General features: G+C 38.8%; 1 protein-coding gene across 1 annotated transcript in view; it reads left to right on the forward strand.

Moving 5' to 3' along the window:
* Dnah12 (dynein axonemal heavy chain 12) overlaps nucleotides 1-26,341 on the forward strand; it is a 184,675-nt gene that overhangs the window by 82,515 nt on the left and 75,819 nt on the right. Inside the window, exons 29-38 of the mRNA XM_021181341.1 lie at nucleotides 666-775; nucleotides 3,169-3,352; nucleotides 3,488-3,628; nucleotides 7,365-7,448; nucleotides 7,995-8,183; nucleotides 13,926-14,045; nucleotides 18,477-18,665; nucleotides 21,094-21,245; nucleotides 22,246-22,384; nucleotides 23,716-23,882. Of these exons, the coding sequence (XP_021037000.1) occupies nucleotides 666-775; nucleotides 3,169-3,352; nucleotides 3,488-3,628; nucleotides 7,365-7,448; nucleotides 7,995-8,183; nucleotides 13,926-14,045; nucleotides 18,477-18,665; nucleotides 21,094-21,245; nucleotides 22,246-22,384; nucleotides 23,716-23,882 (1,475 nt within the window). The remainder of the gene's footprint in view (nucleotides 1-665; nucleotides 776-3,168; nucleotides 3,353-3,487; nucleotides 3,629-7,364; nucleotides 7,449-7,994; nucleotides 8,184-13,925; nucleotides 14,046-18,476; nucleotides 18,666-21,093; nucleotides 21,246-22,245; nucleotides 22,385-23,715; nucleotides 23,883-26,341) is intronic.

The following is a 26,341-nucleotide window of genomic DNA, read 5'->3' on the forward strand; positions in this document are numbered from 1 at the left end:
GGCTAATATCCAGTTATTAGTGAGTACATACCATGTCCTTTTGGGTCTGAGTTACCTCACTCAGGATGATATTTTCTAGTTCCATCCATTTGCCTTCAGTCTGCTTTCTTATAGAATCCAGGAACACCAGCCTTGGTGTGATACCACCTACAATAGGCTGGGCCCGCTCACATCAATCACTAATTAAGAAAATTCCCTTCAGGCTTGCCTGCAGCCTGATCTTATAAGGGATTTTCTCAACTGAGGGTCTCTGCTCTCAGATGACCATAGCTTAGGTCAAGTTGAGTTGACATAAAACTAGACAAGACACTCAGGAAAGACTACCCACTTCTGAACTTAAGTTCCATCAGGATGATTTGCATATACAGTGCCTTATGGTTCTTCAACTTTTATTGATATTTTAGCTTCTCTGCTTATTCCTAGTTGCTATGGTATGAAGGGTTATCTAGCATATTCTTAACCAAAAATAGAATTTTGGCAAACACCATTAGAAGAATTGCTCTTATTTTAACATATATCCAATGCTATGATCATTAATAACTTAGATTGTTATATTAAAAGCATTTTAATTCTATTTATTCTTTTTAATTTGAAAAATTCCTTCTGTATGACATAATTTATAATGACACTTTATAGAAACACATTTCATTTCTATTTTATTTCAGGAATTTTTGGAATGTGCACATGAAACCTGCCAAACACATAATCTTCAGCCTGTTAAATTTTTTCTTGAAAAAATTATTCAGACATATGAAATGATGATTGTTCGACATGGGTAAGAATATTGATTACTTGCCATAGTTTAATGTTATTTTAAATTAAACTGAAGAACGAAAAGAAGCAATAAACTTTTTATAATTGGAAGGCTAGGGAGCAAATAACCCCTCTCTTCTCAGTAGCTTACAGCAAAGAACAAAGAAGTGAGGAGACATGCACACCTTTAATCCTACTTTGAGCATCAAGGTAGAAATGGCCTGAATCTGGGCCAGGTTGGAAGATCCTGTCTCAGAAGTACAGTAAACACAGGCTACATTGTTAGGCATCAATTCTGAAATCCACTTGGGCACCTAATGGTCCCATTTTCAGAGATGGTTGAATTGTGAAACTAATGGAGTATAAAGTTTAGGACCTTGTCTTTATAGGGAACCATCCAAGAAACTATAAACATTTTGTGCATATAACTTATTTTATAAGGTGGATATGTAATTTTGAATTCATAATTATATGAATATTTTTTTCTTAAAGGATCTCTTAAAATGTGTGAACCTAATGCTTTTTGTAATATCTTGGACCTAACACTGCTTGATTTTTGTTTCCTGAGAGGGTCTTCCTAATCAGCTGTTTTCCACAGAACTTGACTTAACATTTGAAAGGTTTTCCTATTTTTGTCTTTTTTCCTCAACATGCATATAGTAACAAGAAAAAAATGTTACTTTTAGTAACAAAAGAATGGTCCCAGCATTTCCTATTTGGTGAAAGTTGGGGTCTAATAATCACAATTTTTGAGAAGTTAAAATAAAAACCTTTGAATTATACAAAATTTGAAATATACACTAAGGTGAAGGAATAGGAAACCGCCCCTCACACATCCAGGGCTGAGCACATGCATGTGTTATTAGACCAGACTCAGGAGGTAGAAATCAGTAAACATCTGTTGAAAATTATAATCAGCTTTTATATATTTTAATCCTCCATCTGCCCTAAGTACAGTTTTATTTCTCTAAATCCTTGTGGGAAACTTAACCCTTCCAGGCTTAGGAGATTCTACACCTCCAGCCTGTTTTCATCCAGTCTTGTTTCCTTCCAAAATAATGATGGTGGCCCTCTCTGCCTGCAGTTTCCATTTCTATGCTTAAATTACTCACAGTCAATCAACTGCAGTCTGAAAATATGAAGGGACAATTTCATATTTTGAGAGAGAGCACTGTTATATAATCTTTTCAAAGTATATTATTAGAATTATTCTACTTTATGACTAGCTATTGTTAGTCTCTTACTATGTCCAATGTATAAATTAGCCTGTATTGTAGTTTTGAATATGCAAGAAAGAACATAGTATTACATACCCTTGCATAGTGCTCATGGTTTTGGGTATCAACTGGTGAACTCCCAAAGGATGGGGGCTTCGATACTGAGAACCATATTAATCCTTCATAGATTTTAATACCGTGACAAAATAGCCCGGTCCTTGATTTCATCCTTTATGCCCTTCTAAATTTTCATTGTTGGAAGTTTTCTTGAATTTTGACCATGTGCATGGGAATCCTACAGGTTCTGGAACTTCTGAGCTCCCTCTCTTCTCCTTCACATCCACTTGCAGACAGACCTGTCCCTCACCTCCTCTGTGCTCCATCTTTATAGTTTCTTGTTAAATGCAGAGATGTCTTTCCATTGTTTCTAATAGCTCTGTATTCACTACCCTTTCCCCCTCCATTAGATAGATTATCTGTCTTCCAATTTATCTGAATGGTTAAATTCATCAAGTATTCTACCACTGCATAACAAAGGTCAATCATTTGTCCTCTGGAAGCTGTTAATTTGTCCTGGCTTCTAAGCCAGTGCATTATACTTCAGTTTTCTTCCCTAGGATGGGCTAAGCTACACTGTCACTTACAATGCAAAGCCTAATTTTTCATTCATTCTGCATGTCCATTTAGAGGATAGCAGGGAGAACTCTGTTTATCCTAGTCACAAAGAGTAGCCACATCTCAACACTGTGGATCACATTCTTGAAAGGAGGGAGACAGCTCTGTCAGTTCCCTTATTGGAAATTATCTATTATGAATGACTCATTGGTTGGAATTAGACACCCGATGTTTCTACAAGAGTGGCAAAGAGCACTTGTAATCACCATAGTCATCGAAAGCTTTAAAACAGCTCTTCTTATGTCTTGGTTTTTAGTTTAAGAATATAGGGCTAATAAAATTGTATTGTCATATAGAGATGTTCTATTATATGGTATCTTTGAGAGTGTTATGATTATGGAAAATTCAATGTAGACTCGATCAGTTTAGAAATTAGGTGTATTTTCATCATATCAGAGGAAATATTTTAGAAATTAAAAAATTATATATGGTGATCACCACAGAGTGATGAATTCTATGCTGGTACAAATAATTTGATTGGTCATATTATTACCATCTTCCTGTATAACTCTGTCTCTTATAGTTTCATGTTGGTAGGAGAGCCTTTTGCTGCCAAGACAGAAGTGCTGCACGTGCTGGCGGACACGTTAACTCTTATGAATGAACGCAACTATGGAGACGAAGAAAAGGTCATGTATAGGACTGTAAACCCCAAATCAATTACTATGGGTCAACTTTTTGGGCAGTTTGACCCAGTGTCTCATGAGGTAATCTACAAGATAATATTTTTTTCTATAAACAGTGCATATTAAAGCAAGTAATTAGAAGTATTTCTATGTTTTAAAAGATAAATTCAATTTATTTTATGAGGGAAGTTTTTCAGCTTTTCTTTTTTTCCTCAGTGGACTGATGGTATTGTGGCAAACACATTTAGAGAATTTGCCTTAGCAGAATCACCTGACCGGAAGTGGGTTGTATTTGATGGTCCTATTGATACTTTGTGGATAGAGAGTATGAATACGGTATTGGATGATAATAAAAAGGTAAATCACTATTATTTAAAGCAGAACTTATTCAGATATAATTAAGCAATTCTAGGATTATATATTTAAACTAAAGTATGTAAAAATTGAATACATTTATAAATTATCTTTTCAGTGAAGGCTATGCTATAGTCTTTTGTTTTTAATAGAATACAAGTATGTTATAGTCAAGCTACTTCATTAACATAGTAGTTGTACTAGTCACTGCTCTATTGCTGGGAAGGGACAACATGACCAAGGCAGCTTTTATAAAAGAACACATTTAATTGGGGCTTGCTCACAGTTTCAGAGGGCTAGACCATTATCATTGTGACAGAGAGAATGAAGGTGGACAGGCACTGGAACAGTAGCTGAGAGCTGCACTATAATTCATGGGGAGAGAGAGAAAAAGGAGAGAGAGAAAAAGGGGGGGGGGCGGAGATACTCGGGCCTTGACATGGGATACTGAAACCTCAAAGCCCACATCCAGTGACACACTTACTCCAACAAGACCCTTTTAATCTTTTTAAGTAGTGCCCGGTGACAAAGTCATTCAAATATATGTGAGTAAGCATTGAAATATATAAGCCTATGAGAGCCATTCCTATTCAAACCACCATAGTAATCTACTAAAAACTTAAGTTGGGCCGGGGAAGATTGCTTGGCTGTTAAGAGCACTGGCTACTCTTCAGAGGACTGAGGATCCAGGATCAACGTTCCCAGTACCCACCTGGTGCCTAACAGTCATCTGTCACTCACTCCTTGTCACTGTGCACATGTGGTGGACAGATGTACATGTGGGCATAAAACTCATACACAGAAAAAAGAGTAAGTTAAGTTAGTTCAATCTTGTATTTCCATATAGAAGTTTATAGAAGTTAGAAGAAAATAAAAGTCTCATTTCTTTTTTTAAAAAAGTTACTTTATTTTTTATCTGTAAAATGTTACCATGGGACATGAGAGATATACAAAAGAACTAGACAATGGTAGTCTTATAATATTTCTTTTTATTGAGAATAAATGGTAATAAAATTCTAAAAAGTGGATGCTATGATTTTAATGTATTTGAACATTTTCATAGCTGTTACCAAAATAAAGCTGCATCAAATTTTCTGCACCCAGAGGTTCATTCATGCACCTTCCAAGTCAGAATATTTTCTAGAGATCATCACTTAATAAGTAATAACTGGTTTTAGCGCCTTTTGAACTTCATGTTAGTAGACTCACATTCTTTAGTGCTCTCCAGTTTGGGTCTATGTATGTAAGGTGTTAGTGTTGTTGTTTTCTATTTTTATTCCTTATTCTCTTTCAGGTCTGCATTAGGATTCTACTGTGTGAATATGTCTCAGTTTTTCCATACTTGTTTTGTAGCCTTAGGGACTGAATCCTTGGGCAGATGTTTAGCCAGAACTCTACCATTGGGCTCTTTCCCCCACCCACGTTTTTAATAATAAATATATGAAATGACTACCCTATTAAACAGTGAATTCATTTAATTAGTACTCAAATGTCTGTTTAAGCACCTTACCATTGTTGGTCACATTTTTCACTCAGTAGTATTGATCGCACTGAGAAAGAAAAGTTAACAGACAGGTGTGGATGATGCAGAAAGGAGGAGCTAATGAGCAGAATGAAGTGTAAGGATTTAAACTCACACAGAAGGCTGCTCTCACATCAGATGACAGGAGTGTCACCTGATACACAGAGTTTGGCTACACAGAGTTGGTGGTGACAAAATACAGTCTTGCTGATTTGTGTTTATGAAGTGGTGAGCCTCAGTTCTTTTCAGAAGAAATGAAAGCATTTTAATTAGCCATAGTGGAAGCTGGGAAGCAGATCTGCTTAGCAGTGTTCTCAACCCATGACCTTTGGGACCACTTATGAGAGATCCTGCATATCAGAAATTTACATTACATAGCAAAATTATAGTCATGAAGTAACAACAAAATAATTTTATGGTTGGGGTCACCACAACATGAGGAACTATGTTAAAGGAGCACAGCATAGGAAGGTTGAGAGCCACCAGCTTACAGAAACATAGAAGTGTATGTGGGTAGTACTGAGGACTGGGTTAATTTTTTTTAATTTATTTTTTTATTAGGTATTTTCCTCGTTTACATTTTCAATGCTATCCCAAAAGTCCCCCATACCCACCCCCCCATCCCCTACGCACCCACTCCCCCTTTTTGGCCCTGGGGTTCCCCTGTACTGGGGCATATAAAGTTTGCAAGTCCAATGGGCCTCTCTTTGCAGTGATGGCCGACTAGGCCATCTTTTGATACATATGCACCTAAAGTCAAGAGCTCTGGGGTACTGGTTAGTTCATTAGGCTAGAACCACCATTCTACCAAAGGCTGCCTTTGTGAAATATTCTCTAAAGATAATGGTGTGAGAATAGTAGAAGCACCGTATACAAAGCAGAACTTACCTAAGAAAGGAAGTAAAGCCAGCTGTGACAAGACATGCCTTACCAAGATGAGGAGAGAGCACGTTAGGGAGCAGCAGTTGGTCTGCACAGAGGGAGTGAGGACATAATCAGGATCCATTAGGGGAGGGAAAACTCTGTTCTGCAGTAAAGGAAAAGAGGTGTATTCGATGTTAATGAGCAGGAGAACTGATGTGGGCAGAGCTAAGATGCTGGAATTGAATCATCAGAATTACATGGGGTTTTTTTCCCCAAGAGATAAATTTCCAGATATATGGAATGAATGTCTGGAGAAAAGCAAGTCAAAAATAAGTGAAGACAGGTTGGTCAGGAACATAAGATGTATTGATGGAACTGGGCCAGGAATGGAGTGTTGGGTGAGAAAAAGATCCTCTGGGCCTGGCAGGTGACAGCAAAAGCAAGGATTTCCAGATGGTTGGCTTGCGTTTGATGGTGGCAGCACAGGAGAGTGAGGGTGATGCTGCTGTCCTGTCCTAACTTGACAGCAAGCAGAACAGCGTTCACTGGTGTCATCGGGTACACACTTAAACATATTCTAGATTATTTCTCTCAAGTAGAACTTTCTACAATTCTGGAAATGTCTGCACTGTTAAGGTAGACATCAGCCAGTCACATGTGGTTAGTGTAGCTGAAGAACTGAACTTGGGGTAGGGAGACAGCTTAGCAATAGAGTGCTTGCCAGCACGCATAGGGTCCATGCACTTCATCTTGTGCAGAAAGAAAAGAAAGGTGCCGAAGAACTGAACTACATTTAATTTTACATTGGTAAATTAAATATGAATAGCCCTGCATGGCTAGCGTATTGTATAGTACAACTCTTTGCCACTCTATTTTATACCTAACAAGATGAATCCAGCAATGTTAGACACTTCATTGTTGGCATATGACTAGAGAGAGTCCCAAGTCTAGAATGAAGATTGTAGAAGCAGAGAGGAAACAAGAGAGAGAAGTGGAGGTGGTTGAGACTTTGTAGCGAAATTAATTTGATAGTTAATAATAATAGTCACTGATATTATTAAATTTAATGATCTCTAAGACAAGAAGCTTGAGATAAGGTAGTTTTAATAATAGAAAAGATGAGAATTTGAGAGAAAGCATGTAATTGATAAATTCAAGTTTTGAACATATTTGATAGAAGAGGAAATATTTTAGATTAATGAAACTAAGGAGGCATCATAAACACAGGGCTAGACTAGGATTATTTTCTGGCTTCCATCCATATTCATGCTTTTATATCCCAGCACATCTTTTATCTATAAACAGAACAATTCTATCTGAATTTTAAAATATTTGAAAAATATTTGCCTTTAGCTTTGCCTTATGAGTGGAGAAATCATTCAAATGTCCCCGCAAATGAGCCTCATCTTTGAAACAATGGACCTTTCACAGGCTTCGGTAAGTTCTTAATATATAATACTCGGTTTATAGTTTATTCATTTATTGAATCAAAATATTTTGTGTCCACAGATGGGTTTAACACTGGGGATAGGCAGATGGTAAGACTCAGTGTATGTTTAAAATGGATAAGCAGATGCTAATGAATAATTCCAATACACAGTTACATGTAAGTGTCCTGAGAGCACAGAGCGGACTGAGCATCCATGGGAGCAATTGGAGGAGAAAGACCTTAGATGATGCTTGTGTTTGACCTCATTTTGCAGAAGATTCAAGACTCCTTCAAGGAAATGAGTTAGGTTTGGGCATTTCAAATCATAATTGGACGATGCCTAAACATGAATAGGTATAAGACGGCTAAGGACCTGACTGAAAATAGTTTTCTGTATTGGGAACATGTAGTGTTTTTTTTAGAGTATAAAAATGGGTGTGACCTACATACATCCTCAAAGGACTTATAGGTAGTAGCAGTAATGGTCAGGGACCACTCATGAAAAAGCAATCTCTTTTGGAAATGGACAAAGGAAACCTCTGCTTTTTCTCCAGCCAGCCACTGTGAGTCGTTGCGGCATGATTTATTTGGAACCTTCACAGTTAGGATGGGAGCCGCTAGTGACTTCATGGTTGAACTCATTGAAAGAGCCTCTAAGTGAACCAGAACATCAAAGTCTGCTGAAAGAGCTTTTTGACTGGCTAGTACCACCTTCTTTAGTATTTCGGAGGAAGAAATGCAAGGTAACAGCACAGTAATTCTCTGACTGACTCCAATTTCTGAAGATTCTGTAAAACTCAATTAAACTTACAGTCACAATGCAGGAATGAATAAAGTTGGTTTTTCTTTATCTTTGTTCTATTATTTTATTATTTTATTTATTTATTTATTTATTTATTCATTCATTCACTATTTGTTCATTTGTTTTGGCCTCGAACTCACTATTTAATTGAAGAGGACCTTGAACTTCTGATCCTCCTGCCTCCACCTCTCAAATTCGGGATCACAAGCATCTTCCTTACAAACGCAGACTTCTTTGCTTTTATATTGCTTAAATTACAAATAACTTAAAAGCTTAAACTTACTTAGAATATTTGTATTAAACCATAGTTTCTAGACCTTTAAAAATCCTTATTTTATTTATTTACATTCCAAATATTGTCGTCCCTAACCCCAGAATTTTTCCCTCATCCTACCTCCCAATTGCCTCTGAGAGGGTGCTCCCCTCTCACACCCTTCACACACACAGACACACACACACACACACACACACACCAGACATCCCCCTTCTATAGGGCATCAAGTCTCTAACAGGATTAGGTGCATCCTCTCCCACTGAGGCCAGACAAGGCAGTCCTCTACTACTTATGTGCCAGGGGCCATGGACCACTCAATGTATGCTCTTTGGTTGGTGGCTTCGTCTCTGGAAGCCTCCAAAGGTCCAAGTTACTTTATACTGTTGGTCTGCCTATGGGGTTGCCATCTTCTTCACCTCCTTCAGTCCGTACCCAAACCCTTCCACAGGGGTCCCTGACCTCACGCCAATGGTTGGCTTTTGTATTAGGATCTGACGATCTTTTTTTTTTTTTTTTTTTTTTTTGTGGTTTTTCGAGACAGGGTTTCTCTGTGTAGCTCTGGCTGTCCTGGAACTCACTTTGTAGACCAGGCTGGCCTCGAACTCAGAAATCCGCCTGCCTCTGCCTCCCGAGTGCTGGGATTAAAGGCGTGCGCCACCACGCCTGGCTCTGACGATCTTTTTGAGTTGCCTCAGTTTCTGTTGCAATGTCTCCCTTTTCATTTCTGATTTGTTAATTTGGAGTCTGTCTCTGTACCCTTAGTTTGGCTAAGGGTTTATCTATCTTGTTGATTTTCTCATAGAACCAGGTTTGTTGATTCTTTGTATTGTTCTCTTTGTTTCTAAATGATTGATTTCAACCCTGAGTTCGGTTATTTCCTGCCTTCTATTCCTCTTTGAGTGTGTTTGCTTCTTTCTGTTCTAGAGCTTTCAGATGTGCTGTTAAGTTACTAGAATAGGATCTCTCCAATTTCTCTATGAAGGGACTCAGAGCTGTGAGTTTTCCTCTTAACACTGCTTTCATTGTGTCTCATACGATTGGGTATGCTGTGCCTTCATTTTTGTTAAATTCTAGAAAAATCTTTAATTTCCTTCTTTGTTTCTTGCCTGTTCAAGTTATCATTGAGAGAGAGTTGTTCAGTTTCCATGAGTGTGCAGGCTTCTATTGTTTTTGTTTCTATTGAAGACCAGCCTTAGTCCATGATGATCTGATAGAATGCATGGGACTATTTCAATCTTCTTTTGTGTCTGATTATATGGTTGATTTTGGAGGAGATGTCATAAGGTGCTGAGAAGAAGGTATATCTTTTTGTTTTAGGGTGAAATGTTTTATAGATATCTGTTAAATTCATTTGGTTCATACCTTCTTTTAGTTTCACTGTGTCTCTCTGTTCCCGTGATCTGTCCATTGGTGAGAGTGGGGTGTTTAAGTCTCCTACTATTATTGTTTGAAGTTAAGTGTGTGCTTTCAGTTTCAGTTATGTTTCTTTTACAAAGATGGTTGCCCTCGAATTTTGGGCTTAGATGTTTAGAATTGAGAGATCATCTTAGTGGATTTCCTCTGATGAGTACGAAGTATCCTCCCCCATTTCTTTTGATAACTTTGGGTTGAAAGTCTGTTTTATTGGATATTAGAATATGGCTACTCCAGCTTGTTTCTTGGGAAAGTTTGCTTGGAAAACTTTTTTCCAGTGCTTTACTCTGAGGTAGTGTCTGTCTTTGTAGCTGAGGCATGTTTCTTGTATGCAACAAAAATGACGAATACTGTTTATGTATCCAGTCTGTTAGCCTGTGTCTTTTTATTGGGAAATTGAGTTGGTTGATGTTGACAGATATTAAAGACCAGTGACTGTTATTTTTGTTGTTGGAGATGATATTATGTGTCTATGATTCTTTTCTTTTGGGTTTGTTATGAGATGATTATTTTCTTGTGTTTTCTTGGGTGTAGTTTCTCTCCTTGTGTTGGATTTTTCCTTCTAGTATCCTCTGTAGGGCTGGATATTGTTTAAATTTGTCATAGAATATTTTGGATTCTCCACCTATGATGATTAAGAGTTTTTCTGGGTATAGTACCCTGGGTTAGTACCTGTGTTCTCTTAGGGTCTGTATGGCATCTGTCCAAGATCTTCTAGCTTTTAGCATCTCTGTTGAGAAGTCTGGTGTAATTTTGATAGGTCAGCCTTTATATGTTACTTGACCTTTTCCTCTTACAGCTTTTAATATTCTTTCTTTGTTCTGTACATTTGGTGTCTTGATTATTGTATGGCAAGAGGACTTTTTTCTGGTCCAATCTATTTGGTGTTCTGTAGGCTTCTTGTACGTTTATTGCCATCTCCTTTAGATTAGGAAAGTGTTCTTTTGTGATTTTGCTGAAGATGTTTTCTGGCCCTCTTTTATTCCTATTATTCTAAGGTATGTTCTTTTCACTGTGTCCCAAATTTCCTGGATGTTTGGGGTTAGGAACTTTCTGAACTTTGTAATTTTTTTTTTTGACTGTTGTGTCAATATCTTCGGTGGTATCTTCTATGCCTGAGATTCTCTCTTCCATCTCTTGTATTCTGTTGGGGATGCTTGCATCTGTAGCACCTGATCTCTTGCCTAGGTTTTCCATCTCCAGGGTTTCCTCCCCTTGAAATTTCTTTATTGTTTCTATTTCCAGTTTTAGATCTTTGACCATCTCATTCAATTTCTTCACCTGTTTGATTGTGTTTCCTGTATTTCTTTAAGGCATTTATTTGTTTCCTCTCTAAGGGCTTCTTACCTATTTGTGTTTTCCTGTATCTTTCTAAGGAAGTTATTTATATTTATATCTTCCTTAAAGGCCTCTATCATCTCCATGAGATGGGATTTTTGGTCAGAATCTTGTTCTTCAGGTGTGTTGGGGTATCCAGAGATTGCTGTGGTAGGAGAACTGGGTTCTGGTGGTTCCAAATTACATTATCTTCCTTGCTTATGTTCTTGTGCTTGCCTTTTGCCATCTAGTTATCTCTGGTGTAAAATGTCCTGGGTGTCCTGGACTGGAGCAGGCCTTCTTGGAGGCAGACAGAGCTGTGTGACTTGGGTTAGAGCAGGTCTCCTGGAAGGCAGGCAGTGTTGTCTCTGGTTAGGGCAGGCCTCCTGTGTCTCTGGTTATAACAATCCTCCTGTGTCCTTGGTTAGGGCAGACCTCCTGGGACACAGGCTGGCTTTGGGTCTGGGGGCAGGCACTTTTGATCTGCCAGGGGTTCAGGTAGAGGCGCAGACCAGAAGGATGATGGGGCTCAAGCAGAGAGGGATGGATCCCATATCTTCTGGGCTCTATTGGGGTCCCAGTCAGTGTGGTATTGGGGCAGGGGTCTCACTTGTGGACCCCTGGAGGTTAGGGAAGACCTCCTGGGAGACAGGTAGGCTATGGGGTGGGGGCATGCATGTGGGTCTGGCACAGGTTCAGTTGGAGGTATAGACCAGAAGGACAACCCTTCCTGTATTTTATAAAAATTTTAGGTGCTAGAGAGATGCTCAGTGGTCAAGAATACACACTGCTCTTGTAGAGGACCAACGTTCAGTCTCCAGCAGCCATGTTGAGTGGCTCACAACTGTCTATAACTCTGCCCCCAGGGGATCTGATGCCCACCTACACTCAGATACATGTGTGTATGTGTGCATGCACACACACACACATTAATATAAATAGATGTTATCATAAACACACAAGTGTTTAGTACTTTACAAACTCTCTTTATGCTGCACTATTTTATTAAGGCTTTCATAACAAATTACTAAAAATGTGGTGTCTTAGATAACAGAATTTTACTTTCTTATGGTTCTGGAGACGAGAGGCTGGCATCCAGATGTTGACAGAGCTGTGGCTCCTTGAAATACTAAGAAAGAATCTTCCTTTGTCTTCCAGATTCTGGTGACTCCAGTTCTGTGGCTCATGGCTGCATGAGTCCAATCCCTCCTTCCAGCTTCTCATGGTCTTCTCTCTGTGGCACTTCTCTGTGGCACTTGGGGTCTTGGACTTCACACCTGTTGGATAGTACATAATGATGTCCTCATCTCCAGACTCTTAATTACCTCTTCAAAGATCTTTCACCATCAATTCTTTGCATTATAATATAGAAAAGTCTTTTGGAAGACCACCATTCAGCAATAGTGAACACACTTAGCTAAACTTAAATGAATATATTGGATACAGAAATACACTCAATAGCTTCCCGTCTTAAAATGTGGTTTTAGAAAGAGAAAAGTTATGGTATTTATAAAACTAGACAGTTCACATTACAAAGACTATTTATGGTGACTTCATAGAGAAAATAAAAGTTCTTAGCAGTATATCAGCTTTAAGTCCCTAATACTGTAGAAATAAATAATACAAAATAAGCTGCATCTTTCCATGTAACTGGTGATGGGCTTTCTTTTCACAACTGTCGTGTTTTCTTTATGTGGCAAGTTCTAAAATGCACTTGTTTTATTTCCTCCCTGGCAATGTTTTTATTTGTCTTTCCATTCTCTTTTCTCCAGCCATCTCCTCACCTCAGCCTTTCCTGTAGATTGGCCTCAGTTCTGACCTCATTTCCTGCCTGAATCACCACAGGAGCATTGCTCTGGTGCAGTCTACATCTTAGAGTGAAGATTGTAAACGCTCACCCATCCTGTTTTTTCCCTACTTTAAAAATTCTTCTTTGGAGGCTTCTTTCCATAATGAACTTCTTGCAGCCTATGTCGTTACCCTGCCTCTGCATCCTGCAGAATCTCCTGAGAAGTCTGTATCTACTTGTGTCTATTATGTGACTCTACTGCTTACACATCCTCCGGCCTCGATTTACCTAACTTTTATTTCCATTGAAAATTCAGTTCAGCTTCTTCTCTTGGAAGGCTGTTTGTCATTTATCTTTTCCCAGGTTCCCTGGAAATAATTTCTGGGCCTATTTCTACCCCAAGTGCTGTAGCAGCATTTCTCTTCAGAGACTGGCTCCTTTATATAATTACCTCACTATATTAAACTTTTCTGTTAGAGTTGCTTCTTTTCAGGGATCATGTCTCTTGTTTCTACTTCTCCCAGCTTGCTGTATGACTATTTAAGTATATAATTTGTCTTTGATAAGCATAGAATAAATAACTGGATGAATGGCTGTCAGAGGTTTAATTTCTGCTACTCTTAGAACATCATTCTTTCTCTTGTAAACCAAGTTACCACTTGTTACCACAAAAACATACAATTTTTTATACACTAAACCAAACTCAAAATCCTTGAGAAATGTTTTTATTGTGAATACAGTTTATTTTCTGTAAGTTCAAACGTTATTTAAAAACATATCAATACTATATATATTCTTATTCAATTTTATTAAATGCAATATTTACTTTCATTTCTTCTCCAAGTAAGATAGAAAAAATTTAAAACAACTTATTATTTTCCCTTTTGCAGGAACTGATTCCTACAAGTAACATCAATGCGGTTGTGGCCCTCACGCGCCTCATTGAAATACTGCTCTGTACTGTTGTGGAAAATGAACCCAATAGCAAGCACATTCGTGTCTGGACTATGGTTGGTTTTATATTTAAAGTGGTTTTAAACACAAAATAAATGTATGGTTATAGAAAATAACGTTCATATGCAGAAAGACCTATAAGCCCCAGAGCAGGTACTGATGATCACTAAAGAATAGCTGAGAACACTAAGTTGGCCCGACCTGGTACTCTAATATCACCTGATTCTAAAGGCAACTCTAAAGAGTATGATCAGCCTCCAAACGCTGACACCATTGCATACACTAGCAAAATTCTGCTGAAAGGACCCAGATATAGCTGTCTCTTGTGAGACTAGGCCGGGGCCTAGCAAACACAGAAGTGGATGCTCACAGTCAGCTATTGGATGGATCACAGGGCCCACAATGGAGGAGCTGGAGGAAGTACCCAGGGAGCTGGGGGGAACTGCAACCCTATAGGTGGAACAACAATATGAATTAACCAGTATCCCCCTCCCCTCAGAGCTCGTGTCTCTAGCTGCATATGTATCAGAAGATGGCCTGGTCGGCCATCAGTGGAAAGAGAGGCCCATTGGTCGGGCAGACTTTATATGCCTCAGTACAGGGGAACACCAGGGCCAAGAGGTGGGAGTGGGTGGGTTGGGGGAGTGGGTGTGGGAGGGTGTGGGGGACTTTTGGGATAGCATTGGAAATGTAAATGAAATAAATACCTAATAATAAAATCAATCAATCAATCAATCAATAAATAAATAGAAAATAAAGTATGTCAGAGTGGACTCAAACTGTGCTATTCTTTACGAAATGCCATATGTGGATAGTCCCTTAATGAGGTGGTGCAGTATTAAACTCACCTGCTTTTGGGTAATTGATTTTTGTCTTAGTACTAAGCGTGAGTATAGGCATCCTAGAAACTACCTATGCAAGACTTCGAGAAGGTATCTAACCAGATAAGTGGATACAGGCAGAATCCTCGGTGGATTCTTTAGGACACAGTAGTAAGTAGTCTTTGTTAGTTAATGTCTGGAGTTCAAAGAAGACCTTAATGTCTGGAGTTCAAAGAAGACCAAAGACAATGGCAATAGTGTGCAGAAATTACCAGAGAGAGAGACAAAAAAAATTTGGTTTAACTCCACATCTTTTTAAAAAAAATTAATTTACATCCCAAATGTTGTCCCCCTCCTAATCCCCCCTCACAGAGTCCCTCCCTCCATTGCCCCTCCCCTTCTTCTCTGAGATGGTGGGGCCCCCTGCATATCCCCCAACCCTGGTGCATCAATCAAGTCCCTGCCAGATTAGGCTCATCCTCTCCCACTGAGGCCAGACAAGAGCACCTATTGGGAAACTATGTGTGCTACATATGTGCCTGGGGCCTCCTACCAGCCTGGGTTTGTTCTTTGGTTGGTGGCTCAGACTCTGAGAGCTTCCAGGGGTCCAGGTTAGTTGACTCTGTCCTTCTGTGGATTTCCTATCCCCTTCGAGGCTGCCAATCCTTCCCCCAATTCTTCCATAAGAGTACCCTACTTCCGTCCAGTGTTTGGCTATGTGTATCTGCATCTGTTTCAGTCAGCTGCTGGGTAGAGCCTCTCACAGGACAGTTTTACTAGGCAAGCATAGAAGAGTATCATTAATAGCATCGAGGATTGGCGCTCGCTCATGGGATGGGTTTCAGGTTGGGCTGGTTAGTGGTTGACCATTCCTCAGTCTCTGCTCCATCTTTGTCCCTACATTTCTTTTAGACAAGACAAATTTTGGGTTGAAAGTTTTATGGGAGGATTGGTGTCCTTTTCCCTCCACTGGGGGTCCTATCTGGCTATAGGAGGTGCCTCTTCAGGTATCATGTCCCCACTGTTAGGCATCTTGGTTAAGGTCACCCTCATTGACCAGGGAGCCTCTCCCATCCCAGGACTCTGGGACTTCCTAGAGATTTGCCCCATGTCTCTCACCCCTGGCAACTTCAGATTTCCATTCATTCTCCTGGACCTCTGGACCTCTGGATCTCTCTCCTATCTCTCCCCATACCTGATTCTGCTCCTCTCCCCCTCCTATCTCCCATCCAGTTCCCTTCCTCTCTCTGCCTCCTATGACTATTTTGCCCCTCCCCACAATGGTGATTCAAGCATCCTCGATTGGTTCTTCCTCTTGTTGAATGGTATCTAGGGTATCCTGTACTTTATGTCTAATATCCACTTGTCAGTGAGTACATATCATGTCCTCACTCAGGATAACATTTTCTAGTTCCATCCATTTGCCTACAAAATTCATGATGTCCTTGTTTTGAATAGCTGAATAGTATTCCATGTGCAAATGAAACACATTTTCTGTATCCATTCATTGGTTATGAGATATCTGGGTTGTTTCCAGCTTCTGGCTGTTAGGAATAAGGCTGCTATGAACATAGTGAGTGGAGCACATGTCCTTGTGGTATGGTGGAGCATCTTTTGGGTATATACCTGGGAGCATTATAGCTTGGTCTTCAGGTAGAACTATTTCCAATTTTCTGAGAAACTTCCAGATTTCAGAGTGGTTGTACCAGTTTGCGATCCCACCAACAATTGAGGAGTGTTCTCCCCTTTCTCCACACCCTTGACAGCATGTGGTGTCATTTGAGGTTTGTTTGGTTTGTTGTTGTTGTTTTAATCTTGGTCACTTTGATTGTTGTGAGGTGAATTTACATTTCCCTGACGACTATGGACATTGAACTTTTCTTTAAGTGCTTCTCTGGCATTTGAGATTCCTTTGTTGAGAATTCTCTGTTTAGTCCTGTACCCCATTGGGTTACTTGTTGATTTATAATTTCTGTAGTTCTTTACATAATATGGATATTAGTCCTCTGTTAGATGTAGGTTTTGTCAAGATTCTTTACCAATCTGTAGGTTGTCAGTTTGTCCTATTGACTTTGTCCTTTGCCTTACAGAAGCTTTGAAGTTTCATGAGGTCCCATTTATCAGTTGTTGATCTTAGACTCTGAGTCATTGGTGTTCTTCTCAGGAAGTAGTCTCCTGTACCAATGTGTTCACGGGTATTCCCCACTTTCTCTTCTATGAGATTTAGTGTACCCAGTTTTATGTTGAGGTCCTTGATCCACCTGGTCTTGAGTTTTGTGCAGGGTGATAAATATGGATCCATTTGCATTCTTCTACATGCAGACATCCAGTTAAACCAGCACCGTTTGTTGAAGATGCTGTCTTTTTTCCAAAAGAAGAAAATGTTTAAAACTCTTTGTTCCTGTCTATGACTCATTCCAATCTACCCCCTTGTTCTTCATGCACCTTCTCTCTTTTTCTCTTCCCTATCATGTTTCCCTCCTCCTTATTGCTCCCAAGAAATATATACCAGGGCACTAGCACAGTGGGTAAAGGTACATGCTGTTAAGCCTGACTCTCTGGGAGTCACATGAGTGGAAAGGAGAGAGTCAGCTGCCACCAATTGTCCTCTGACCTCTACAAGTGTGCTTTTGTGCATGCCTGCATGTGTGCGTACACACAGGTAAACAAACACGCATAAGAGTACACACACACTCATATACAAACAAATAACTAAAATGTAATACAATTTTTTAGCTTTAGAACTCTGTCTCAGACATCTCCTGTTCCAGGCTTCCAGCCAACTCTACCCTCCTGCTTTCTGCCTGCCTTCTCTCCTTCTGCCCTTCACAGATGTGTTATATCAAGTTGGTTTATCCATTTCCTCATTTGCTTGGAGTTGTCTTTTCAGGATTATCTTTTCAGGTCTTCTGCATTAGCATTGTTTGCTTTTATATAACTATTCCAGGAATAGTCTGCGCTATATAAATTTTTGTACCTCCAGAAAATTTTTGTTCTCTTGATAAACCCGGACTCCCAACTTTTATCAAATGGTTCAGAATAACTTTATAAGACTTATGTAGATGGATTACTGAATGAAAATTTGAGGATATTTTTTAACCAGATAAGACATACACATTAAATACAATTCAAAAGGCAAAAGAGATATTCTCCACTCAAACCAGTCTACCAGCCATCCTCAAAGTAACTATTGTTAGTGCCTCATATAGCCCTGTAAAGATATTTTATGTATATATCCTTTCCTGTGTGTGTATTTTATATATGTCAATATACTATATTTACTGATTTGCCTCTCACTTGCTGTCTATCTTGATTTCTCCATGTCGGTATTATAGTTACATCATTTTAAAAAGTTGTATATGCATCAGTGGGTGTAGCATACTCTAAACAACCAGAATGCCTGTTGAAGAAATAGTAATGTTACAAATATTTTATACGCACTTCATTTTCACTGGTAGAAATTTATTTGATGATAAATTAAATCAATGTCCCCCTAAGCCATTTGTGTAGGCATTTAAGTTTTTTTTTTTATCATGATTGCAAAAGAAGCGACTCTTTATATGATTTATCTATACTCAGTTTTTGTCTCTGCATGACCTTTCCAAGTACTTTAAACAGGTCTTAATATATTACATTTTAGTTGTTGATAATTTTTTTCACCAACAGGCCTCCTTTATCTTCTCTTTGATTTGGTCAATTGGAGCGAGTTGTGATACAGATGGTCGTCTTGCTTTTGATGGTTTTCTACGATCAGCTGTATCAGGAAGAAATGAAGACGCCCCAATGCCAGTTTCTATCAGTAAATGGGAATGCCCATTTGATGAAAAGGGCCTAGTCTATGACTACATGTATGAGGTATGACCTAAAATGTGTATTGAGATAAAATGTGAACCACAAAACCCTGGGTCAGCCCTCAAAGCACCTCCAGCCCTCACAATGCCAGCATGCACAACATCTGGGTTTTCATCAGAGTTTAGGACTCCCATGGAGAGATGCTTAGTCCTGTCTCCTTACTTCTCCTTGTAGAACTTGTTCTCATTGTATCTTATGATGTCATGTGCAATTTTAGAGTAATGTTCCACTGAATTCTGAAAGAATTCATCAAAGCCTTTTTAAATCAGAAAACACTTCATCAGTCATCTTATTCATGCAAATTTAATTTTACAACCATAAGATTTAACTAGAGCTTTGGTTATAATTCTACCTAAATTACAAAAATCTGGAGGCAGAATTCAAACCCAATCAGCAGTGGAGAACTAACTTGTTCACCCACAAACACAGAATTTTAAGAATTTGATCAGAAAGTTTATCTTTATTGGTCATAATAGAAAGTCAGTGAAATAATCTCTAAAGAGTGAATATCTCAGTAGCACAAGCATGTTTTCTAAAAACTTAAAGTAAATGTCAAAATGCAGTTTAAATAGGTAATTAATTGCCACTGAGAAAGAGAAAGCAGAAGTTAAGAACTATTCTTTTTCTTAACCTATATTTGTTTGTTTTGTTATTTAAGACTGAGTTTCTCTGTATAGCCCTGACTGTCCTAGAGCTCACTTTGTACATCAGGCTGTCCTCAGACTCAGAGATCTGCCTGCTTCTGCCTCCCAAGTGCTGGGACTAAAGGCATACAGTATACCTGGCATCATTTTCTTAAATCTAATAAAACTTTTAGCTTGAAAATACATGTTTCTAAAACTTTAGTATGACTCTAAAAGTTTTTTTTTACACGAGTTTCTAGACCAATGGCACAAAAACACTTGGCACAGAAACTTGAACATCTGAGTCTGCCCTGTGTGTCCCACAGTGGATGGATTTCCCCAAAACTGTCCTCTGCTCCCCACACGCATGCTGTGGCATCTGCTTGCCTGATAGAACACAGAAAAAAATTCTTAGCACCAGCCATAACATTGCAGCAGGTGCTAGACTCCTGCTTGCTTTGCAGGAGGACGGGGGGAGGGGCAGGGGGATGGGATGGGGGTGGGGGACTACACTAATCAGGAGAGACAAATAATGGTTGAGGCTGTTACTGACATCCAGACAAGCAGCACATTCAGCCAGTAGTTCAAAAGAACCTCGAGACTTTAATTGTTAGTACAATCTGCTGATTCTTTTGGCTGAACAGCAGCCTAGATCAACGAGACAACATGGCAAACAAATACTGAGGTCTCTTTGAGACGATGCTTTACTTTTCCTTAGAGTATTGCTCATTTACTTCAGAGAACGTGAAAGATACAACCCAAAATCTAGCACGTCGTAACTTAAGTCACACCAGAATGACTTTGAAATACTTAGTATATGCAAAGACTATTTTCAAGGCATTTAGGGATGATTAGATATTAAGAGGATATAAATTTAGCCAGGTGTGGTGGTGCATGCCTTTTGTCCCAGCACTCAGAAGACAGAGGCAGGTGGATCTCTGAGTCCAAGGCCAACCTGGTCTACATAGCAGGGCTAACTCAAAAACTAAAACACATAAACTCTAGGTTTGTTGAGTTTATGATAAACTGATATTTATATTCTTTAAATTATGATAGACTGTTATTTATATTCTTTGAATTATAATTAAAAATTAATGTATTGAGTAGTAGATTCATACTTATCTATTTATTAATCTGCTTTATAACTAAAGATATTATATTTTATATGACTATTGTGATATTTCATTATAAAACAAGAAAGGACTAAAGTTTTCAATTTGGGGGATTCATTTACAATATTTAAAATTTTTTATGTGTATTGGTGTTTTGCCTGCAAGAATGTGTGCATGCTATGTGAATGCCTGGTATCTACAGAAGTCAGAAGAGTTCATCAGATCCCCTGGGACTGGAGGTACAGTTGTGAACCAACATTTGGGTTCTGAAAAATGAACCTGCATCCTCTGGAAGACAAGCCAGTGGTCTTATGCTCTGAGCCATCCCTCCCTAATTTAGAATTTTTAATAAAACATAGTTTTCAAAACCACGGAAAGTCTCTTTCCAGTGCTGAGGATCCAGAAGTACAGGCTGTGGCTGTGAGTGTCCGGCCTCTCCCTCTTATCTCAAGCTGCAGAGTTTTACTGCCTGTTGCCCTTTGGATTGAGTCTATAAACGACATGCTTTTGCTCTTTACCCAGCTTTCAACTACATTAACTTTTCCTTGTCAATTGGTAAAAATTCATTGTGTGTTACAGATGCTAAGCTTTACTTCATGCTCAAACTTTAAAAAGCAAATGATATAAGTGTTGAAAAGATTCTTTCAGATGTAGCAAGCGTATAGTTACAGTATTCTAAAACATATTCTCTTACAGTTAAGAAACCGAGGTCGCTGGATCCATTGGAATGAATTAATTAAAAGTTCTGATTTAGAAGACAAGCGTGCCAAGATTCAAGACATTATAGTCCCTACAATGGACACGATTAGATATACTTTCCTAATGGATCTGAGTATTACCTCTGCAAAGTAAGAAACTCTAAACATGAATTCTAAATCTAACAGGACCATTCTAATAAAATGGCATCAATTTTTAAAGTACACTTTGAGGTCATTGAGTTTCAGGTAACTGAGACAATGTCTAGGAGCTAATTAATGTGTTTTCATGGCATCTACTGTTACTGGAGAACCTAGAATTCAGCTTTTTTTATTACTCCAAGATTTTAACAGAACAACAGTTCATTGCCTCTTAAGTTACCAAAAATCACTTGCAGTGCGATTACTGAAAAGCTTTATACTCTGGAATATACTCAGTCAGTAAAATCCTTATTTCATAAGCATGTGGAACCAGATTCCATATAAAAAACAATGAGGTCAGGTTGGTATAAAGCCAGAAACATGGTGCACACTTGTAATCACAGCCATAGCAAGCTGGGAGACAGAGACAGGCATATGGGCCAGCTAACCTAACCTTCTTAAAAAACTTCCAGGAAAGAACCCTGTCTCAAACAAAAGGAGGAAATGCCTAGTAAACCAACAAGATTATCTCTGAGCTCCATACATGTATTATGCCTGTGCCTGCCTACACATAGATATGTATTTACATACAAGTGTGCATGTGCACACACATGCACACACACCCACACTCACCACAAATTTATACATTTTACACACAGGTTAGGTGCCTCCAGGCTAGTAGGTCAGTGAACTTCTGGAGAATTCTCCTGCCTCTGCTTCCCACACCATAGTAGCATTGAGATTAGACACAAGCTAGCAGGTCTGATGTTCATATGGGTTCCAGAGATCCAAACTCAGGCCATCAGACTTGCATGGCAAATGCTTTTACCTGCTGAGCCATCTCCTGGGCTTTATTAGTCTGTCATGCACAATTATAAGTGTATGGAGTATTAGAAAGAAATTATTTGACTACTATTTAAAGTTTTTAAAATATGTATTTGTGTTCTTTCCATAAAAAATGCATTTATACTTCCTTCCATCTTGAATTACGTTATTTATTGTTTTCATAAAGGCCGCTGCTTTTTGTGGGTCCGACTGGTACAGGAAAGTCAGTGTATGTGAAGGATAAGCTAATGAATCACTTGGAAAAGGAAAAGTACTTTCCTTTCTATGTTAATTTCTCTGCACGGACCAGTGCCAATCAGGTTCAGGTGAGTTAAAGTCAGAACGTGGGGTCTATAATTATGATACTTTATCTTATTTGATAAATAGTAAAGTATTTAAAGCTCTATGGCAAACATGCAACTTTATAAATCTATGAATCAAAAGATAACACTTTTATATTAGCACTTAAGATTTGTCACTTTTTTTTTTTCTTTTTTGGCCTAAGAAGCAAAATTTGATTTAATTGGAGAAGAAAGTGTAAGAGACACTTGTGTGTGCACACAAGGGTGGTGGGTGGGCATAATTGAATATTCAATTTTTCTTTCTATACTCTTCTGTATGGCTTTTCTGGGCACTTGCTGCTCATAGGATTGGTCCAGCCATATTTCTGTTGTTTTTAGCCAATAGATTTGTCTTAACTTCAAAATCTTGCAAAGTTACAATACTGTAGAATTTTTAAATGAAAGAATTTTGATATTCAGTTTTACAATGGACAAGCAAGTTTTAAAAAAAAAAATATCAGGAATAATGCTGGGAAGTGATAGCACACAACTTAATCCCAGCACTCAGGAGGCAGAGGCAGATAGATCTCTGAATTTGAGGCCAGCTTGCTCTACAAAGTGAGTTCCAGGACATCCAAGGATCCACAGAGAAACCCTGTCTCAAAAAACCAAACCAAACCAAACCAAAACGAAAAGAAAACAAAACAAACAAAAAGCAACAAACAAACCCCCATAAAATCCAGAAATATAAAAAAGCATACCCATTTATGTTGGATATGAAATCCAACAATTGTTAGAAAAATTAATGTTTTTAAGTCTTAGGTAAAGGGGTATCCAGTGTGAGAGGTATTATAGAATCTTACATACAGACATACATGCAATGCAAGCATGGCATCTACATACCTGTTACAATTTTAAGTGCAGAGGAGGTTTTCAATAGATGTAATTTGAAATGATGCTGAGTTTAAATATTAGTACCAAACCAGGCGGTGGTGGCACACACCTTTAATCCCAGCACTTGGGAGGCAGAGGCAGGCGGATTTCTGAGTTCGAGGCCAGCCTGGTCTACAAAGTGAGTTCCAGGACAGCCAGAGCTATACAGAGAAACCCTGTCTCGAATAAACCAAATTTAAAAAAAATTTAGTATCAATTAAGAGTAACTTATAACAAATATAACATTATTTCTTTTCAAAGATTCTTCTGGTTATTTTTCTGATGTTAACTATTTTTATGTTAAGTTATTGACTAATTAAACAAATGGTAGCTGCTACTGCTAGTCTGTGGATACTGTCTCGATATTGACTTAAACAATGATAATAACAGCAAGGTTATAATGCCAACATATGTAATATGCCTCTGTCTTTTTAAATTTTTAGAACATCATTATGGCTAGATTGGACAAAAGGCGCAAGGGAGTATTTGGACCACCTATGGGAAAGAAGTGTGTAGTATTTATAGATGATATGAATATGCCTTCATTGGAGAAATATGGAGCACAGCCCCCTATTGAGTTATTACGACAGTTTTTTGACTGTGGACATTGGTAAATACTTTAAGTCTTAATAAGCCATGCTAAAGTCATATCTAATTCTGTATTTTAGTTTTTCAAAGCAAAATGATATATTTTCCAGGTTATTTACAGAAAGTGTTTATTGGTCTGATGGTATATATAGAAAATGTGGAAGGATTTCTTCTATATCTTCTAGGATATAGATGAGTTTTAGATTCATAATAAATCCTGGGAGAGTGCAGAGATTTCTTTCATATCTCTTTTGCCTTCACCTTGTTCACTACCCTTCTCAGCAGACGGCAAGTGTCTTCCAGTTACTAAGCATGAATCAATATGCCATTATAAATCTGAGTTCTTAGTATAAGGCTTGCTTTTTGTTTTATATGACCTATGAGTTTTTAAAATGTACAATGTCACTCATTCATAATTATGGTGACATATAGAGAATTTTCTACAGCTTTATGCTCTGTGCAGTGTTCCACTTCCCCTGACCCTCACCAAGCCCCTGGCAACCAATGATCCTTGTAGTATTTCTACAGTTTAACCTTTCCCATAATATTAGTAAACATTTTGTTACACTAACAAAAAGCAGAGGCAATCAACTTACAAGTTTTACAAGTTTCAACTTACAGTTGGCTGGCCTTCTTGTTTTGGGCTTGTGGCAAGTCAATACATCATGGTGGGGAATTCATGGAAAGCAAAGCTGTTTATCTTATAACTGGGAAGCACAACGGAAGATCCTGGGTTTCTGCAATCCCTCCAATGCCTGTCTCCAATGACCTGAGTACTTCCGACTAGTCCTCATCTCTCCAGCGTTCTGCTGCTTCTCAGCTGGCTATCCAGCCTTTCCTTTGTGGGTCTTTGGGGACTATTCCAGATTTAAACTGTAGCAGCTACATACTTGGAATCAGTTAATGTGTGGCATTCTAGACTGGCTTCTTTCACTTAGTAGTACACATTTAAATTTCTTCCGTGCCTTCTTAGTGTTGAGTTACTGTCTCTTTGTACAGATGTTCCATAATTTGTTAGTCCACTCACCTGTTGAAGGACATCTTGGTTGCTTTCAGATTTTGACAACTATTAATACTAAAACTGCTATCAACAGTTGTATGAATATTATGTGGATATGTTTTAAACTGCATTAGATAAATATCAACTACAAAAATAGCTAGTGTAATTAGTATCTTAATTTCTTCTGCTGCTGTGATAAAATACTCTGCCAAAAGCAGCTTAACAGAAAAGGAGCTAATAAATCTGAGCTCTTCTAGGTTACAGTCTACCATGGTGGAGAGAACCCAGGTGTGATGGGTTGTAAATTTTTGACCCAGGGAGTGGCACTATTAGGAGGTGTGGCCTTGTTGGAGTAGGAATGGTCCTGTTGGAGTTGGTGTGTCACTGTGGGTGTGGGCTTTAAGACCCTTATCCTAGCTGCCTGAAAGCCATTATTCTGCTAGCAGCCTTCAGATAAAGATGTAGAACTCTCAGCCCCTTCTGAACCATGCCTGTCTGGATGCTGCCATGTTCCTGCCTTGATGATAATGAACTGAACGTCTGAACCTGTAAGCCAGCCCCAATTAAATGTTGTCCTTATAAGACTTGCCTTGGTCATGGTGTCTCTTCACAGTAGTAAAACCCCAATTAACACACCAGAATATCAAAAACTAATTATTCACAGTCTGTCTACAGTCAGAAGCAAATGTCGTCATGCTTCAGCTTGGCTTGTTTTCTCTACTCCTATAGAACCCAGGATCCCCAGGCCTAGGAAATGGTACTGCCCACAGTGGACAAGTCTTCCAACCACAATTAAAATAATTAAGTTAATCTCCCATAGATATTCTCAGAAACCTAACTCGTAGGAGATTCTAGATTTTGATAGTTAAAACTAACTCTCCCATCTGGTGCCTCCCAGGACTCAGGGCACAGGGTAGGCAGCTGGGCCGGTTTCGTGGTGCAGACCGCTGCTGATTGCTGTCACAGGAGAGGGTCATAGCCCCTGGAAGGTGCCTCCCACACGCACCTGATGCTTGTTGTGCCCTGTGTTCCTCAAAAGCCAATGGGCACAGGTCAGACCCAAAATGACAGCTCCCAAGATTGACCAGGTAGTTGGACCAACAGCCATTAAGACTGTCAGAGAAGCCCAGCTCTGGGTCCATTCTTATAAGCCGTGAGCAGACAATTTGATCTCACTATAGAGCCCTAGTGTCTTAGTTAGGGTTTCTATTCCTGCACAAACATTATGACCAAGAAGCAAGTCGAGGAGGGAATGATTTATTCAGTTTACACTTCCACACTGCTGTTCATCACCAAAGGAAGTCAGGACTGGAACTCAAGCAGTCAGGAAACAGGAGCTGACACAGAGGCCATGGAAGGATGTTACTTACTGGCTTGCTTCCCCTGACTTGCTAGACTTGCTTTCTTCTTCTTCTTCTTCTTCTTCTTCTTCTTCTTCTTCTTCTTCTTCTTCTTCTTCTTCTTCTTCTTCTTCTTCTTCT

This window comes from Mus caroli, chromosome 14, assembly GCF_900094665.2.
Source record: "Mus caroli chromosome 14, CAROLI_EIJ_v1.1, whole genome shotgun sequence".
Taxonomy (NCBI): Eukaryota; Metazoa; Chordata; class Mammalia; order Rodentia; family Muridae; genus Mus; species Mus caroli.